Source organism: Xiphias gladius, chromosome 22, assembly GCF_016859285.1.
Source record: "Xiphias gladius isolate SHS-SW01 ecotype Sanya breed wild chromosome 22, ASM1685928v1, whole genome shotgun sequence".
Lineage (NCBI taxonomy): Eukaryota > Metazoa > Chordata > Actinopteri > Istiophoriformes > Xiphiidae > Xiphias > Xiphias gladius.
The window spans coordinates 23,933,668-23,952,181 of NC_053421.1; the positions used below are offsets into that span (position 1 = coordinate 23,933,668).

At 40.6% G+C, this 18,514-nt stretch overlaps 1 protein-coding gene across 1 annotated transcript; it reads right to left on the reverse strand.

Annotated features, from left to right (window-relative positions):
• Positions 1-7,559: 7,559 nt before the first annotated feature.
• rab11al (RAB11a, member RAS oncogene family, like) lies at positions 7,560-18,014 on the reverse strand. Its single transcript, XM_040117061.1, has 5 exons — positions 17,578-18,014; positions 13,565-13,760; positions 12,613-12,806; positions 11,168-11,248; positions 7,560-9,396 (listed from the first exon to the last, which is right to left on the reverse strand). Exons 1-5 carry the CDS (start codon positions 17,615-17,617, stop codon positions 9,257-9,259), a joined length of 651 nt encoding a protein of 216 aa, XP_039972995.1. The 5' UTR covers positions 17,618-18,014; the 3' UTR covers positions 7,560-9,256.
• Between the last annotated feature and the right edge of the window lie 500 nt (positions 18,015-18,514).

Genomic DNA, 18,514 nt, shown 5'->3' on the forward strand with positions numbered 1-18,514 from the left:
GGTGAAGGCCTTGTAATCTTCACAAGGAGACAAAAAACAGCCCCGTATTTAATTCTCATATCTTATAGTCTCACAGACCAGTTAGTGCGAAAAATGGATAGGACATTTCATCATTTATTTACAGCAATTAGTTAAATTTTACTGCTATCGTTACTCACAGAGATAGATGAAAGTTGTATAAAGAATCAGTCAGATTTTCTTTCCAGTAGCCATTGATTTTACTTTGGTCACTGCAGTTTGTTGAAAAGATTCAGAAATGCTTGCTCCTCGTGGCACTTGAAAAGCATGTGGTCCCTCGGTTGGCTTAAAGCGCTGATTTAATTTGTGAGGCCGAAAGCCTTGGAATTCATCCAGTTGGCTAGTTCTCGACATCTGTCTCCCCGATGGACTTGTTTCAAAGCCACCTTAACCGCGCTTTATTGTCTTGTGTGGTCATTTGGCCACGGTCGCCGAGCGATATAGGACAAAGCAAGAGCTCCAGTCAACAAGCATTTCTCTGAGGTGTGCACTGTAAATAAGGAGGAGAATTAGTACGTGGACAGAAGCCGAGTAAAACTGTAAAACGTTTCATGAATCAGCAGCAGACTCAGATTAAAATAGTTGACACTGTAAGACACACAGTCCCAAATCAGTAATCCTTACTCCACGTCCCCATTACTAACAGCATTATGTGTGAGCTCCGAGGGGCCTGCTGTCTCCCCTGTAATTAGCAAAGCTGTACAGGAGCAGGTGTTTCATGGCACACTGTGGCTGTGACCCCAAGTTGGAGGTCTAGCCTAGCCCCCTTTCTTTCTCTCTTTTCTTTGGCAGTGGCTTTTATGTCTCCCCGTGCTTACAGTTCGACCGTTTGCTGTCGAAGGCCTCTCTGAGTGGGGCGTATTGTCTGGGCCCAGTAGCGGCGTGGGCTGCAGAGTGTTCGGACACGGCCTGGATCTCCTCATTGATAATTAGGCAAATGGGCTGGTCCAGGTGCGGACCGTGTGGGGACTCTGGAGCTGTACGAGGGGTGAGACGGGGTCCCGCAGTGAGCCCCTTACTGCCCCGCCCCAGTGTTGCAAGCACAGAGGGGGCTGGATGGTCTGGATGCAGCTGGGCGAAAAGGACCCCCTCCTTCCGCTCCCTCTTGCCCTTTCCTCCCCCCTTTTCCTCTCCTTTTCTGCTGCTCTGAGCTATCCCTACTGGGGAGAGGGGGCCTCTTTTGTCCCAAAACACACACACACACACACAAAATTTGAAAGACAGTAGCTGAATTTGGCAGCGCCTATGAAATGAGGGGAGGCTTAGACGCAAAATAAATTACCTACAGTTACGAGGAGACATACCAGTTGCATGTTTTCAATATTAATGTCCCAAAATTTGCCATATAACCTTTCAAACTGATGAAAATGTTCACCTATACTCCCTCCGCTCCCCAACTGCACTGCCCTGAAATTTGCACTGGCACTGTTTGTATGACAGCGCCAGTGCAGATCGAAGTTTCCATAAAGCCCTGATCCCTCTTCACCTCCAGCCCCCCTCCGGCCCCATGTCAGCTCGCTACTGTATGGGACATCCTGCAGCTGCCCCTTCACTATGGACACCAGGGCTTCGTCCAATGGCAGCCCCCCCCCCCACCCCCTTTGCTTTGAGCATCCAGAATGAAATCAGACAATTGTAATTGACAGGAAAGCAGAGGAAACGCCCCATTTAACCAGCACTCATGCTGAATCAAATTACACACCCTCTGCGTCTGCCTTAGCCCCAGCCTGGGGATTTCAGAGGGCTAGAGGAGAGCGGATGGGGGTAGGGATTAAAGCTGTTGAATGATAGGAGGAGGAGGAGGATTGGGGGGGGGGTCAGTTTGGCTGGAGAAACAGAAAAGTATGCTACAATATAAATAAGACCCTGCTCATCCAGCGATTTTAGTGATCAGTCAAGTGTTGCAGTGAGTTTTGAGTTGTCACATGTGGGCCAGTAGTGACGACAGGGAACACTGGTGATTCAGCAGGCCTTTCTTGTGTTGTCCCGGAGCACAATTCAACTCGGCTTCTGTCTCAAAGAAAAACGAACAATTACAAATTGTGTCATCTAGGACACAAAAGGCCCCTCCTTCCTTTTTTTTTTGTCTTTTTTTTTTTTTTTTTTCTTTTAAATTTTTTTTAAATCAGCAACATACAAAGCAGACCACTCACATAACATGTGGACTGCAGGGAAAGCACTGTACTGTCAAAAAGTACCCTGAAATCTATCAGATGTAGAAACAAAGAAGAGTTATGATTTTATGGACGGAGAAATTGCACAGTGGTTTGGCCTAAGCTTTCAACGTCAAATTCAAGGCAGTATGACACTGTTCTTTGAACTTAGTATTTTTGTTATTTTGTTTTCTGCCTTAATATTTTTTTATTAGAATCTCGTCATTACTTTGGCATTCGAGGTAGCAACTTTGGCCTTTGACAGTACCGCCCCCCGAACAACTTTTAAAGTACTTATTTTTGGAGAAGAGAATGTGAATCACAATGCTTGGGTGGGGATTAGAAGGATTCAGGAAATTAGGCTCTGATAACACTTTACTTAACATACAGAGTAAAGCACCTTATTACAAAACATGCGCATTTGATTAATACCAAACCGACCGCTGATGGTGAAATATATTTCATAGAATTTGAAAGACATGCACATAAGGATTCCCTATCATTTTTTTGTATTATGGTGGTTCTTGTTATTCTTAATACTACAGTAGTGCTAGTGGTAATTTGGGAGACCTCTCGTCCATTTAGTCAATGCTGATGACTTGGTTGAGTTTTGCACTGGTTTAATGAAGAGAGGGCTTATTGGAGACTCTCCCAGTTTAGACGCTGTATAAGTTAATGAGTATTGTACTCTATGGGAGAGCACTCCGAGCATCTATGTAAATACGGTATGTGTATCAGTTATGAACATCCAGGCAAAGGCCCGCTTGAAGTGAGGTTTTGATTATTTTTACAAACTGAAAGTGTCATTGTCAATGTCTTTAGCATATGGAATTCAAAATGTTTCTGGGTTTTAGGGAGAGTAAATCTTTTATATATGTGTCCCATCAACCTTTTGACGATAATGGTATATTAGATAGATCCATACATTTAAGAAATATTATTTAAATTGCTTAACTTAGTATTTCATCCAAATATATAAACGAGAAATTAACCAGACACTACTATAAACTGTAATAATGAATATCCTCTATGAAGCCGCTGATGTATAAATCCAATCTCAAATAAAAACTCGAATGAATAGCACGTGTAATAACCTAACCCCTACTCAATATATCAGTTTCTATGTATATTAGGATGAAAAGCAATAATAGGACTATACTGGGACAATAAACAGGGGAGCCTGCTTAGTCAGTTCTTTAAATAATATTCTATTCAGAAATTGACCTTGATTATTACGATAATAATGCTGCATTTCTGTCTCATATCTGCTTAAAATTAATTATGGATTCATGCCAGTGTAGTAACTGATAATTAATTAGTAACAGTTTCAGAATAAGTAATTGTTCCTGTTGCGTTCATCGGGGTCTGGGTCATTTGATTGCTTCATTTTTTTACGTTGAATATTAATCGGATCACAGAGTGGGTCGAGACAAACTTAAGGACTCCTTCTCCTGAGTAGCACTGAAATGATGAAACTGCAATTTTTGTGACTTGGAGGAAATGTCGTTGCGCTGTAGAAGTGATTGCTCAATGGTAAAGAAACTAAACAAACAGGACCAGAGCATGGGCACTGAGGTTTGTCCCGTTTGTTAAAAAGCAGGGGCTGGTGACTTTACTTATGACAGACCGATGTCTCGAAGGCTTTGGTCAAAAACGTACACACGGCAGTGAGAAGTAGGGGGCAGGCCAACATGATCTGATGTACTGTACCAGTCACTCTTTTGCTGAAGTCATGTTGACCATGTGAAGAGCTTTGATCCTTCACACTCGTTACTTTTTTGTTAAATTACATACAGGGGCAGACACGTTACTTCTAGCATATCTTAAGATGAGTTCTGTTTACATGGCGAGAATAAGTTTCTGATTTCATGGCTCTCTTTGATACTTGTGATGCACCTACTTTTCATCTGTATTGTTTTTGAAAGAAAAAGGTCAGACATAGCCAAAGAACAAATTACAAGGAAAGGTCATGAACTAACTTATCACTTGAATTAACTTATTTTAGCATCAAAAATCATCTTGGTTTAGAGTTTATTGAATCAAGAAATAATCTCATAGCTAGGATTACTCTGTTTACCCAAAAGTTTTAGAGGCCACTCAGTCGATATCTGTGAAATGAAGGCATATCATGTTTCAGTGTTGTAAGATTAGTTTAATACTACAGAGGCGCTGGTAACAGACTTACTTCTCCCAAAGAGACCAGCTTACAGCACATCCTGGCACTTACACAGTCCTTCGAGTAGTTTTCTATTGTCCTGGTTAGATTGTTTTTTTTTTGGGGGGGGGGACACAATCCAGGGAATGTCTTAATCTTTCTGAAAAACTTGACCGAGCTTGAGAAGTTGAGATAAATAGGAACTGCCCAATGATTAAAAAAAAAAAAACAAAAGCATAGACTGACAAGGAATGGTGTTGACAATGACAAGCGATTTCCTAATTTTTATGACCCTCAGAGTAAACAGTAAGGGACCACCTTAGGTGTAAACAAGGTGACAAGTGTAACAGTGAACAAAACAACACTGTGGTTTTAGTTAATATGGTTTGGAGCGCCATTAACTGTATCCCTGAGTTTAACTGCATGTTAGTGAAATATAGTACAGTAGGTAAGATTTATCAGAAAAAGTTAAGATCACATAAAGAATTCATCAGCCTGATACCTGAAGTGTATAAAAAGCTTTAAGACCTTAAAGTTAACATCCGTTTAAAATCATATATTTACCGTGTAGTTTAACTAATTGATACATAAAGTTTAATTATGATTCTTAAGAATATGCTAAGGTGTAAGTTTCATTTGTCCAACTCACCCAGTATGAAATACTCTTTAATTCAGTGGAGCAACAAAGGGGTGGGGTGACTCACAGTGACATTTGATTCATTAAGTTCTTGTTAGTATTATTTACAATATTGTATTAAGCTTACTATTATAGTAATGGTAGAAACTGTTGATGTTTTTCTTCTCTTGATATGAAAAGGTCTTTATGCATTTATGTAGAATCCCTTTTAAGGAGTGATAGGAAATCCTTATTTTCAATGGATGCACTTAAGCAATTGTACCAACCTGTCGAAATCACACATTGAGCAAGTAATGCATTTGAATGTAAAAAAAAAAATAGACCACTCAACCTAATGCACTCCTTATGCTTATTGTTTTGTCAATTTACAAGTGAGCTTTAAGTTTTTGTTTGTTTTTTGGAAAAAAATTGCGACAGGTTTTCAGCGTAGACTATATTTGAGTTCTTCCACATACATTTATAGAAAGTAACTTAAAAAGAATAAAAAAAACATATTACAGTTTCTCAAATCTATTTTGCTAACATGGGTTATTATTTCATAGAAAGCAGAGGAAAAAAAGTCAGTATCTGGATGTTATTTATGAAAAGTAAAAAAAAAAAATGAAGCAACATATTTATGAGTAACCTCAAGACATTTTGTTTTTTAATTAAAATTACAAGAAGTTAATATATTTCTAAACACAGGGAAGTCAGTTTCTACTAATAAGTAAAATGAGAAAAGAAGTTTAGAAGTTTTATTTATGAAAGTTATGGATGCTCGTCTTTTCCATGTACTTTATTGCAAATGAAGTAGATGGAATGAGAGTTACCCACAGCTTAAATTTTAACTTCAGACATGCACTACTTCAACATCAGTGCATTCACAATGGAATAATTACAGAAAATATAATATTTTTTAGAATTTGGAGATATTTTAGTCACAGAGCATCAATTTTGTGCCTCAATTATATATTTTTCCTGCATCAGCACTCTTTGTGCAGTGCTGCTTGCTGTAACCCCTTTCTCCCCTTCAACTAACCCCATGTTACTGACTGAAACACATAACTCATTTCCTCTGTAATCTAAACTCGCTTTTACTTATCAAACGTATAAAACATGTTACGACTGCAACGCTTGGAATGAATGGGGCAGCTGTGACCCTTTGCCAGTAGGGCCACACATAACTTGTACACACTTTCATTCATACATTTTCTACGTCTACTACTCAGACAGTTTGTGATCGATAGCAGCAGCGCATAATCACCTTCAAGAAAGTCTTTATGAGAGACTTTTCCTAATGTGTCAATTATGTGAAGCGTGTGGATTGAGTGGAGGCATCTAGGAGAGGACAAGAGCGCACTGTGTAGTAGATCTATGTAACTAGATGCACAGATATACACACAACAGAATCATTACCGTACTAGGTTGCATGTATGTTGTATGGTCACTTAGACAGGAGAAATGGTGCAAGTCCTGCGTTATCCCTTAACGTCAGCGCACTTGGGCTGTTTCTCCTCTGTAGATTTTCATAGTTGGAGTCTCTTTGGAATCTGTAAAGTTGACATGAGTTTGGAGCCAGGCAAAGAGAACATTTCAGTCCCCACATAAAAGTTGGATTTTGTATTCTCAGTTACCTATTAGTGATGAAAGACTGTTCACACCTCATATGAATTAACTTGAAGTTCTTTGTTTGTGTAAGAGTTGATACAGATTAAAAAAACAAACAAAAAAAAACAAAACAACTTGACAAAAACACTACAATGGCACATTTTCTGCTGCATGTAAAGGATGGGGACTGAAGTGGTGCTCGCTGGTGAAACTCGCAACCTTTTCCAAAGAGGCCAATTCAGTCTGACAGTTTGTCTTTGGTAGCGTTTCCAATTTTTCCAGCACAGTAGAGGTGTTTCATACCGGTCTAATAGTGGTCGTAGTGCATTAGTTTTTGGGCCAGCATCACCTGGCATTAGTTTCTGTGAACAGTGAAAGAGGGTTGCCACTGTGGCCCTCTGTGGCTGACCGTCAGCTTTGATGGATGGAAAAAAAAAAAAGAAAAAAAAAGAAGTCTTTGAACTCTGTTACAGTGTGCCATGCCCTAAGAAGGCATGTGATATTGCAGGTTTATTTCTTATAGCACATGTTTTTTTGTGAATTACATTTTTTGGAGACATTTTTATTATTATTATTGTATCTGCGCCATGTTAGTTCTGGTTCTTTGTTATTTTTCCAAGATTCAAGATGTATTGTAAATGTTTCTAATAAAACAAAAATGAAATGATCTCCAATTGAAACCAACTGTGTTATTTTGTTTAAATGGGGAGTTCTTATGGCTAAATTGATCCTTTGATAATGACGATTCATATTTTAATTTCAGTGATCAGAGGAACAGCATCATTTTACAGCACTTTGCAAATATCTTGTTAATGAATTACAGTGGACATTCGCAATTAAATTACATAATATAGCCATGTCAATATTTTGGGATTAGCAATCATGGTACCTAGACTCATGACTCATTTAAATAATTCTGCCCTTCTACCAGATTCACTAATGAAGAAGCCAGCTACGTGCACCCTTTATTGTTTTAAAACATCTTAAAGAGACACAAGAAGAGGCAGGCTATAACAAATGAGATTTATTTATACATATGCAGTCCAAATATACATATATTAGAATAAATGTTTAAAAAGCCCTAGCCTACACCACCCAGTTAAAGACCTGTGAAGTCAACAGAAGTCAATGTTGATGTGGAAACACATCAGCAGGATAAACGCCATCTGTGTGCATAACCTTAGGATTTAATCAAGCCCCTCCTAACACTACCATCTTTTCTCCTTTTCCTCATCTATTAAACTATTAGATACTAACAAACCCAATCCTGGCTCCTGATTAAAACCCCCGCCCCCTCACCAGGAAATAAAGACAAGTGAGAGCGAGGGGCAGACCTCAGGGAGATCCCAGAAGGCAGAGTCCTGTTCCAGTTACATACAGTGCAGAGAGAGAGAGAAAGGAGTGAGCAGGCAGTGGAGGATTTCACTTACATTAAAACAAGCCATCTCGGGTACATCAGAGATCACAGGAGCAGGGCAGGGCTGAGTGCCCTCACCACCTCACCCCCTGAAACATTATCCATGCAGCTATCCATCCCAGCTAGCAGACAGCGGCAATACAGGCTTGTCCATGCGTTTAAATCAATCTCCCTAATCTCTCCCACTACACCAAAAGGTCCAGAGCAGGGGTGAAATGGTCATCAACAGAGCCAATCCTGCCATCCCACCGACACGTGAGGCGGTTAACATATCCACTAGCGATGCAGCTATCCCATCTCATTGGAGTTAACGCACTACAAAGCTTACAAGAGCATGACTCATCTGTAGAGTGCAAAGTGTGCACAGAGCAGGAAAGCCGTCCAAACAAAGATCAAAAGCAATCAAGGAGAAATTACATGTCAGTGTTAGAGAGGGATGTAGTTGCTCTACGTGGCCTGGTGGCATACAACTTGAACCAACCAACTTCGATTTAATTACAGCCTGTGCATGTACATTAAGGAAAAATGACTTGAAGCCCTTGCTCCTCCATTAGTGAGGGATAGTTGCCCTTACAAGCTTCTCTACAAAGAGACACAATTGTGGTCAAAAGCAAAAGCACCATAAGCAGGAGAGCTCCCTTGCTGCGAAGAATTCAGTGTGGAAAATGTAAACCAACCAGTGTTAGATTGCAAACCCTTTGTCCAAACAAGATCTGAATCCAGTGTTCAATTAATATCATCTGGGACATTATTGTCTAAATATTATACATTTTGGGTAAACGGGAATGACAGTGGCGACAAAGGGGTTGCAGTTCAGTCTACTGGATTTAAATTTTTATTACCCAATACCCTGGTAGTGGGAGACTGAAGGAAAGCACTTACTGGCTTGTAAAATAGAGCTTTCAAAGGGAGGAAAGTTTGCAAAGACAGAAATTGAGATGAGATACAAAAGGGACCTCATAATATGTTAAATTTTTCAATAGATTGTGAATCAATTCCGATCATGTACAACTTTCAAAGCTATACAGTGGGTACGGTGCACCTCCCTAACCACCTGTCTGCTTGTCTAAACTTCTTTACTATCCCTCCTTCACTGGTCCCCCACTTCATACTGTATTAAGTTTCCTTAACCAAACAACAGACAAATCAACCCCAGCACAAGTGTCTGTGAAATGGTTATTTCTACCTGTCTCTCCATTTCCCCCCCTCTCCGTCTGTGTGTGTCTGTTTGTCTATCTGGCTGTTTCTCCATTTGCCTGGAGGTGAAGGAGGTGGTCAGTGATAATGTCTCAGTTGGACTGGCAGCAGACGCCCTTATTGGCTGAGTTTTGGGTGGGCTCGACCGTGATGGGCACTACGTTGGAGGCTGGTGAGAAGTCTGAGTCGCTTCGCCCTGACATCTGCCTCTGTGACACAATGTTGTAGATGGCTGTGATGGAGAGAGGGGTGAAAGTGAATGAGTTATGTGTAGATGCCTATAAATCCGGCCAACAGTGGGACATATTGTGATAAGGACAAACAGCATGGCAAAAACTGAACAACAACTGTTCTATCCAGACTCCTGGCAGCAGTGCAGGATTCTTTCCATCCTAAACTGGCATCGTTATGTCATGTCGCAGTACCCAGTCTCATTTTAGGCATTCCCCACAGCTACAAGATGCAATATGCTTTACATTAAAATTGCAATAACTAAATAAATATAATACATTATGGGTGACCTGCTTCTGTGACCCTGCATGCTACTGCTGGTAAGCGGAAATAACAGTAAATCTACTTATTTAGCAGACAATAGCTGTTCAAACACACGCATGAACTTCAATTAGCTTTTTTATCATTCATCCTTCATCACCACCTACTTCATCAATAATTCAATTAATGGCAGTTACTTAAACTTTGGCTTAGATGCCACTGAGGTGGTCAGCTGATCAACTTGAAGAGAGGAGTGCAAACACCGATCTGACTTACTGTTGCACACTGCCACTTTAATTCTAAACTACAGCCAGATGTGGAAAATAACTCCTGAAATAAAAACTGCCTATGAAGCAAGAAGGTTTAAAGCAAAACAAGACTTCCAACTGACTGAAGTGACACGTCAGGTGGTGAAACTATGATTCATTAATATAGACCCTACACAGCACCTGCTGCTGTCCCTATATAGACAATAACACAACATGATGACACATTCTGGCCTACCAATCTCCTGTTGGTATCCATACATGTGGCATCTTCTCTATTCCACTAGGTCTAAAGTTCAGTTCTTACGGGCATGCTAATTCACTGCTAACCTCCGCACTTCTCCTCCCTTAATGAACTAATTAGCAACGTTAGCTCAATGGGCCTTGTCGGTTTGAAGTTTCTATGAATCACAAATTACTGATAAAGCTATGCTGTGGCCAGACTGGCTCAAACGGCTCAAGCAGAAGGAGAGGGGAATTGAACATGGAGTAGAAGCTGAATACAAACAGCAAGTGGTACATACTTGCAGACTGATAGCCCCTGGAGCAATTGAAGTGGAAGCACCACTCACTGTTGGATTGTCCTTTTAGGCACTCTAGGGGTTGACAGTCACAACAATTGCTTTTTTCTCCATGTTACCAAATCTCCAACATCAAACACACTTGTTAGTGTGACTATATGCCTCCTGGGGAAACTGCTCATAGACATTTACTTGAGAAAACATATCCGTGAACCAGTATCAGAATTTCTCTCTCAAACGAGCAGATGCACCTGGTACAATGGGTCAAAGTGAATTTGTGACCACAACAGAGACCAGTGCTTAGTGGTTTGCTGGTGATTCTCTGTCTTCATAGCGGCTCTAGAATGATTGGCCAGGTGGTTTTTCAGTGTGCTAATTACACACATTTTTGACCTTAAAATAAATAAATAAATAAATCAATAAATTCAGGTAGTGTTCTTGACAGACTGCAAATTAGTGATGGATGCAGAGAACTGATTTGGCGGATTTTGCTGCCATCTAGTGGCAGAAGATAGGTGTTGTTACGTAAACCAATGTCTGAATGGAAATGTAACCCTTAAAGACAAGACAAATTAATACACTGTATATGTAAAGCATTATCATTAGATGGCTTGGGATTTTTAGACATCAGTGCAATTCAGGATCAAGTACATTTTCTTTCTGGGATTTGACATAAACAAAAACAAACAAACAAAAAAAATGCAAAGACAAATGTGAAATTCACCTGTGAGAATAGTTTGGAAAGCCAGCTCCACATTAGATGAGTCTAATGCTGATGTCTCCAGGAACGACAAGCCATGCTTCTCTGTAAAAGACAAATGCACATAGTCCCACAAGTAATTATTACAGGCCTTCATTATTTTTAACTTAAGTACACAAGTACATACGTACACTGAGCTGAGATGTAGTTTACTTTAGCACTGTACTGCAATTGACAGTGCGCTGATTCCGGATTTGATTTCTTCTACATATTGCACTCACTCCAGGGTTCTCCCCAGAAAGGGGAACTGCTTTATAATTACAGAAAAGTTAATGGGTTGTATAAAAGCTGACTGGTCTGCTCTGTAAACAATTTTTATGCTGACCACCAACCAAAAACACCCAAAAATGTATGATATGGAAGAGATTTCCCATTTGTGAAGATGTAACCAGTCCATATACAAAAAATTAATTGATTAAGATCATTTAAGTCAATATTCAAGCAAAAAATATTATCTTAACATTATAGTAAAGTCAATAGGGTTTTAGACTGTCGGTTGGACAAAAAAAGACAATTGCTAACATCACTTAGGGCTTTAGGAAATTGTAATGTCAAAACTAAAATGTTTTTTAGTTTTCCGATGCTCTATAGACCAAACAATTAGTCAAGAAAATAATGAACAGTTAACTAATAATAAAAAAATCACCCGTTGCAGGCTAATCTGTACATACCAATTCCAAGTATAAGGAGAATTTGAATAAAAATAAAATTTCACATAAAATAATTACTATCACAGGTGAGGGGATAATATTCACACAGTAGCGTAAGCGAGGTGTCGGACTGGTCTATTGTCACTGTTGTGTTCTTTGGGGAGAACCCTTCATTCATGGCACTGTCATAGACCTTTCCACCACATGATCTTTACGTACATTTGGGATCATAAATTAGGTCAGTGGTATAGGACAAACAAATCAGTACAAACAGAAAGAACTAACTATTACAGCCAGTGATATCACAAGTCATTTGCCAGTCAAAGCAGGTGCAACGCTGAATTGGACATAAGCCAAGAAACTCAAGGTCGAGTGTAAACATGTGGCCCAACCGGCAGAAAAGAATTAGTGTCCAAAAGTTGACAAAGTTATACTTAAGTGAACTGAAAGGCTTCCTGTAAAAAATAAACCTTTTCTGAAACAAAACCTTGAAACTCTCAAGGGGCAGAGACAAATGGAAGTTTAATAAATTTAAGCCCTTTTCTACCTACTGCTGTGCTTTCTTATATGTACTTGAACACTTTCAAGCCAAAGACAAGGCATTTATTATGTCTTTGTCTATGTCATGTGTCTAGTTGCTGTACTTTTACTTAAGGACCTAATTAAAGCAGCTAGTTGTTAATGCATCTCATATTTCTAATGAGGCAGAGTCCCAGAACCTTACAGGCCAAACACATAATGTCTTTTCTGTGAAAATACCTGCAAAGGCCTTGGCCTCATCTGTGGGTACCGCTCTTAGGTGGCGTAGATCGCTTTTGTTTCCCACTAGCATGATGACTATGTTGTTGTCTGCATGGTCCTGCAGCTCCTTCAGCCAGCGCTCAGCATTTTCATACGTCAGGTGCTTGGCAATGTCATAAACCAAGAGAGCTCCAACTGCTCCACGGTAGTACCTGGACAACATAAGACGAGATGAGCAAAATATAAATTGGAGTAACTTGTTCTTGTTACAACCTGTTGACTTCAGGATCCTTTGTGAGTGTGTAACACAGGCTCACCCAGCTGGTAGAAACAGTGAAACACAAGAAATAAAACCATGAAGCTAAAACAAAAAAGCACACGAAGCTCATAACACAAGTGAGCACTAAATGGCATTGCTTATTTTAATTGTAAACTGGCTGTGCTCGCTGTGTGCTTCCTCAATGCCCGTGGTGACTTGACACAGTACAGGCCTGTGCCTCAGTGGCTGCAGTATCAAGGAAGACAACTCAAAAAGAGTTGGGATGGGAACTTGACACAGAGATTAGGAGGAAGCTGTGGTTATCAAAACAGTTCCTGCCCCAAGGCAAAAAAGAGCATTTTGTAGTTTTAATCTCAAAGCGAATGGCACGTTGCCTCAAGTTTCTATTGGTTGGAAGTTTATATCTGCTACAATCCCAACATACATTGCAACATAACATAGCCAAACTCACGTGACTGTGAATGACAGTCCTGACATACATGAGGTACGGCTCTGTTTTGATAACATCCGTGTTTGAACTGATGCACATGGATCTATGAGTGTACGGAATTTAATTAAAAAGATGCACTATTTTCTTCAACTCAGCATTTACCTGTGTGAAATGGATATCTCAGGGTATGTGAGGAAGCAAGTCTGAGCACAGCAGTGTGATCCCACAAAGGCTTTGATGATTTGCTCTCTTGTACTCACGCAGAAGTGATAGCTCGGTATCGCTCCTGTCCAGCTGTGTCCCAGATCTGAGCCTTGACGGTCTTGCCTTCTACCTGGATGCTGCGCGTGGCAAACTCCACCCCGATGGTGCTCTTGCTCTCCAGGTTGAACTCATTCCGGGTGAAGCGTGACAGCAGGTTACTCTTCCCTACACCTGAATCTCCGATAAGCACCACTACATGAAAAAAAGGGGATTTCAGACAAAGAAAAAGGAACAATCATCAGCACAGTCACATTGCATTTGTGAACTCTGCCTGCAAGCCAATGTTTTTGGACTTTTGGTGCGACTCATCGGTACAACAGAATCTCATTTTCAGTGTGCACATGGAGAACGAAAAATAGACATGGAGCCTAGACTATATTAATATAAAATTTGATATGTGATGAGTATGTTTGAACAGCACGGCATACTTTTTGGCTGCATCTGTAAAAGGAAATTCATGGTAGACCTTTGGTGTAAGAGTTAGTTAAAGTAACACTGAACAATATGCTTTGACTTTTTTAAAATTCAATTTGATTCTCATTTCTAACAGTTAGCCTGCCCCGCCAATGACGCACACGTGGCTCCCAGCCAAGGCAGAGCAGAAACTCAGGGGACTCCCACTAAGTACACAAAATATTAGAACCACCTGCTCTTTTCAAGAAATACATGCAGACTAAGCACATGGATCCAGGTGAAACCAGTAATTTGCTGCAGATTTGACATGCCAAATGTACAGTACTTCAGTCATGACAGAATTTGACTGAAGGGCAATAAATCAGTTAAAAAAAATGTTTTAACAATGGAGAGAACAGAGACATAGATTATGAGACATCTATGCACAAATCAACAGGTATTAGTGAGTTTTCCTGCTGTTTTAACAGCCGTTTATAAATGTCAAATCCTAAAACTGAGCACTTACTCTAGTCTCTGCCAGAACTCTGTTGTAGGTTGTGCAAATGCCAAACATAAAATGCAGTCAGCCCTGTAGTTATATATAAACCATCCTCTAAATTGCTTCAGTTAATAGGGCCACCATTTTACATTTCCCAAACAAAACACAAAAATCGATTAGATAGCTAACATCCCTTACAATGACTACACTTGTAAAAAAAAAAAAAAACCTTGTGTTGTTCTACATATAAACTTCAGCTGGGTTTTCAATGACATAGGGGTAAGAGAGGTAAATGATTACATTTACAATTTAGAGTGAGCTATTCCTTTAATGGTTAGTGCATAATCATGACAATAAAAACAATGGCTTTAATCCTGTGTCTCCTCTTCCACTGGGTTTTCTCCTAAAATGGACTGAACGAGGCATTATTAAGATGAATGTTTGTCAGAAAACTTCCATAATTGTCAGGTGGGTCAGTATGTCATAAGGAATCTATCACACCAACTCACCACCCTGCTATTAGGAAATAGGAACTCTTTATGGAGTGTTGAAATTGCATTAACAAACCAAATACTGTGTCTACACATGCATTTAAGCAATGCTGCTATTTACTAGGGAAACTATGTGTGTTACAAGTTTGTCAGCGTTACTATGGGGTAACAGACACAAGCAGAAACCTGTCCACATTAAGAGCTGGCTTATTCAGACTTTGAAATAATCATAATAGGGGAAGCATACAGGAACCAAACATCCCAACGGTGTGGCTTTCCTTCACGCCAAGAAGGCAACACTGTCATTCTCCATTTTGTCCAACACAAAAGATCTTGGGCGGAGGACAAAAATCATTATGCAACTTTTTCTAGGTCCTCTGCCATCAGACAGGTAATGTGCACACAGCTACATTACACACCCATCCAATAACCCTATTGTTTGGTTTGCATGCTTTAGCTAAAAAGATATGACGCCTCTCTATTATATTATACAACCCCGAACCCACTAATGTAGCGAAGCCTTTGACTGCCTGAGTGTAGTAATGAAACTAATTCCTAGAATCTGAGTCTACCTTTCTGTTCAGTGAGATTAATTCATATACTCATATCTCCTTAATCCCTGTAAATGCAATAAAAGATCACTAGACTATGTCCCATTTCATGACTTCCATTTTTGTGAATTTAAAGCAGTATATAAGGCTGGCTAAGGCAGGCTATTTAAGAGAGATAGCATCTATTAAAGCACGATAATTATTTTCTTATCAGTGCTGATTTTATAATCAAATTCATCAATGAGAATAAAAAAAAAAAAAAATAAAAAAATATATTCACTGAAAGATGGCTTTAAGATAATTTACTCTATTGGGTAGTTAATCAAAAAAGAGACGTTTTGGGAGGACCAGAAGTGAAGCAGTTAGTATGAAATTGAAAAGTTTCTAAAAATACCCAGCATTAAGACTCATACACATCACGAAAAATGAGCTGTACGAGGAAAGAGGTATGGTTTCAGCGGGACAGCAGCATGACTTCTAGTGGCTCTGTGCTGGTGTCTCCATCAGTAGTGAAAGGTTTCTGCGAGTCACCGAGAGCTCACCCAACTTCACTCATGCTATCCAACAGCAAGGGACAAAAGAAGGTTGTAGGAACAAAGGAGGGCCACAGCAAGAATGTTAGCTCTCTCCTGCTTTAAGCGAAAGACTGAACGGCAGCCGATACCTTATCAGCACATGTTTCAGATAAATCTGCTATTTGGTAACTAGAAACCATGTCATTTTATCCAAGGGCGGGCAAGCAAGTGAGCAAATCTCATCGTCTCTTTGCTCTGGGACAGACTTTCTCTTTGGCCACACGCAAACACTTTTCATGCAGGTATTTCCAGTTTGACAACACATGCTTGTTTAGTGTTCTATATTTGAACAGAATATGAGCTCTTCATTTCCCCTCGCTTATGACAAGGTACAACTGTTGTACTACTGTTTGTGCCAGATAGGCATATTGGAATAATCACTTTTCCTCCCACTGCAGTATCTTTGGTACCAGATGACACTTTGTGGGATAGTGTTTCTGCATATTGTGCTGCTGCTTAAAATGATCTGGTCACCCGGCAAGCTCTCCAATATCTGTACATGTGGCTTACTTGTAGTGCTGCCCCTAAAAATAATTTTCACTATTGATTAATCTGATGAATATTTTTACAATGAGACACAAAAAAACAAACAAAAAAAACAAACAACAAAAAAAAAAAAACTGCAGAGCCGAACATGGCATATTGAAATGTCTTGCTTTGTTCAACCAAAAGTCCAAATACCCAAGATCCTTTTGTTTAATATGACATATGACAAAGACAAACTGGAAATGCTCTCATTTAAGAGGCTGGGATTAGAAAATGTTTGGCATTTTTTCCACTACTTTGCTTGGAAAATGATTGAAACGATTAATTAATTATTAAAACAGTTGCTGATTATGTTTTTGTTGATTGACTGATCGACTAATCATTTTACCTTAAGCTGGTTGTCAGAGCATGTTAACAACTTGTACTATTAGAAAGTGAAAGTGGTGTAATTGTTGGAACAATTGTTAGCTATTGATACAAAAGGAGAAGGTTTTGTCTGAGTGCCAAGACCTGTATGTACATTCAGGCTACACACACAGGCGATTTCCAGTAAAAACCACGAAGTCCCTCAGGTACAACACTAGCGGACCCAACTCCGTGAGCAAATCTCTACAGCGGCCGTTTTGACCCGGCTTGTGACCCCTTCGTTGAACAACGCCGCATCCCAAGACGACTGCATCATCGGCCTGCGAGGTGATGACAGCAGATGCTGCCTGACGCGATACAAAAGAAGAGTCCTCACAAGCTGCCCGCCCGTGCCTTAATCACACGGCTGAACGTTCACAGCGCCATTCGGTAACCGAGGTCTCGACTGGCGACAGTCGAAGTTGTTAGGGCGCCGGGCAGGTGCCTTTGTCTCCGGGTCCCGATAAAAGGTCGTCTTTACGCCTTGTTGTCAGGCACACCGGTCCGCACTTGCGATAAACTCGGCATCAAATGACACTCGCGCACGGGCGAAGCGTTGGTGTCGACATTTAGCCACCTAACTTAGCTAGGAGATGAACGGCGACTCACCTTTGAAAAGATAGTCGTACTCGTCTTCTCTGTTGGACATAGTTTTTTTTTTTCTCTCTTCGGCGAATTAACTCGAAGTCGAAAAAACAAAAAAAAAAAAACCCCAAAAACTTCTGGTGTATATCTACTCAGCTCCTACGAGACCGATCGACCGACCGACCGACCCCCCTCGTTCACGACTTTGGCCTCACGCGAAAGACGGTTAGTTCTCACTCAAAAGACGGCAACGCTGAATAACCGTCAGAGTAGAAGAATATGGAACTGCTGCTGTTGTCAAGCATAGAAACTCTCAACGGCAACTAGTGGCTGAAAAACTTTCGCCTCGTCTTCCTCACCCTCTGTCACTTGCCATTACCGGGGCTGCGACGTAAGCGTCAATTCTTTAGTCCGGCCCCTTCCTCGCTCCTATTGGTCAATGGCCGGTCGACACCTGTCACCGGGGATCGGCGCGATTGGTCCGCCCCCGCTGTCGTTCACGATTTGGCCCGCTGGTCGTTTAACTTAAGATGACGTCCGCGGCACCAAGTCACAACAGGTAGAATGGAGCCTCGGGTTAGTTGGTGGCGGCGAAAACCCCAGCTGGCGAAACGATGGTGCCGTGAATCCGTGTCGCTCGCTGCGACAAGTGTCACCGCAGCCTCTACCAGGACAGTTCCGGGGATTAAACGCAGTATAGAGCTCCCCAGGTAGAAGAGGTCATACTGCGAATTTCAAGGCTGATGTTCAGTTTGGGGTTCGTGGAGACCCCGGGCACAGTTTAATAACACAACAAATACACTCGGTGACTGAGTGACTTTGCCCAAATTTATGAGAATTGCCTATAAACAAGACTTTGAACTGATGACAGTTGTCTGCTATTGAAAATTAACCGGCGACCAGCATCTTTGCCCTTTCTTACCCTAACCCAATGGACTTTCTACACGACAGTGCTGACCAA

Bases quoted from the DNA above. Each gene is read 5' to 3' on its own strand.
- rab11al (XM_040117061.1), bottom strand. From the start codon at position 17,617: ATGTCCAACAGAGAAGACGAGTACGACTATCTTTTCAAAG. The intron at 13,761-17,577 runs GTGAGTCGCCGT...TTTTTCATGTAG, and splicing joins GTACGACTATCTTTTCAAAG to TGGTGCTTATCGGAGATTCA. The intron at 12,807-13,564 runs GTGAGTACAAGA...TATGTTGTCCAG, and splicing joins TACCGAGCTATCACTTCTGC to GTACTACCGTGGAGCAGTTG.